Source organism: Sphaeroforma arctica (assembly GCF_001186125.1).
Source record: "Sphaeroforma arctica JP610 unplaced genomic scaffold supercont1.8452, whole genome shotgun sequence".
Lineage (NCBI taxonomy): Eukaryota > Ichthyosporea > Ichthyophonida > Sphaeroforma > Sphaeroforma arctica.
Genome location: NW_014032106.1, coordinates 1 through 1,232, shown reverse-complemented (window position 1 = coordinate 1,232; position 1,232 = coordinate 1). Strand labels below are relative to the sequence as shown.

The window sequence follows — 1,232 nt, the reverse complement described above, 5'->3', positions numbered from 1 at the left end:
ATATATATATATACCATATATATATATATCATGATTATATATATATATATATATAAAATTACTAGTGTCCAGATATAGCTTGTATGGAAATATTTCGTCTACACACATCCAACCATATCTTTGTGTGCATATCAATATTGATTTTCTACGCATCGACAAGCGACACAACATTTCAAAGGGCTATAATTGTACTATCTGCATATACTAGTACACACAATCTCGTAAAAAAAACACGCCATGTCAACGCGAAAAATACAAACCCTAGCTTCTAGCATGACACGGATTGGATCCAACACTTGCTCAAAACTTTCGGACTCCGCGAGTTCGGCATAGTTACCAGCACTGCCATTATCAGAGTCGAGACCTCTCTTCTGACTCATATTGCAGTATGTAGTCTGGTGCGATGTTTTAAGAAATCCCAGAATACATACGGACAAATATGCATGACACTCTGGAGTCTGGACTCACTTTGTCTGGCAGACTGGGGGATTGGGGACGGGCCACGGCCTCACGGGACACCCTGAAAGTCATTTCTGAGGATTGTGGGCGGTGTATTATACTCCCACTGGGGGGCTGGGAATATATGTATAATCAACGAAATCTATAGATATGCATATTCATTCGCTCTTAAAGATCATATAAATAATATGCGAACACTAAAAAACCCTCTCACTCTGCAGGAGTTTTGTTCCGCTCGAGACTCGAAAGGAGGGGTCATATAAAAGTACTGCATGCATATTAAATCCAGTGTACAAAAATGAACTTTTAATATATATATTTAGTTATTGTTGGCAATAGTTCTACAAGTCTGTTGTGTTACATTTCCTGCGACAGAGCATATATCAGAACAATATGCTAAAGCGAAGAGAGTTCCAGACCAACTTTAAGGCCAATGAGGGTAACGCGTTGCAAGCGTGCGTTGCCTCTATCTTAGACAAACCACTATCGGATGTGCCCAACTTTATACAATGTTCAGACTATTGGGAAGCCATGCTAGCTCATGCGAAAAAGCATGAACTGACACTTTTGAAGGTAAAAATTATATGCATTCCTTTTTGGAAATTGTTATATAATCATAATCCGTTTAAGGCTACCAACTTAACGATATACTTCTGTGTGTACACGTCTTCATACTCACACTCACATGCCTACACCAAAAAAACGTGTACACACACACACACACACACACACACACACACACACACACACATATATATATACATACATAATAT

At 38.6% G+C, this 1,232-nt stretch overlaps 1 protein-coding gene across 1 annotated transcript; it reads left to right on the top strand.

The window, feature by feature from the left end:
• Positions 1 to 852: 852 nt before the first annotated feature.
• On the top strand, positions 853 to 1,032 carry SARC_16591 (hypothetical protein; the record flags this gene model as incomplete). The annotated part of the gene is made up of 1 exon (XM_014289304.1): positions 853 to 1,032. A coding segment is annotated over one exon (180 nt), but the record flags the coding sequence as incomplete, so codon positions are not given.
• Positions 1,033 to 1,232: the final 200 nt, after the last annotated feature.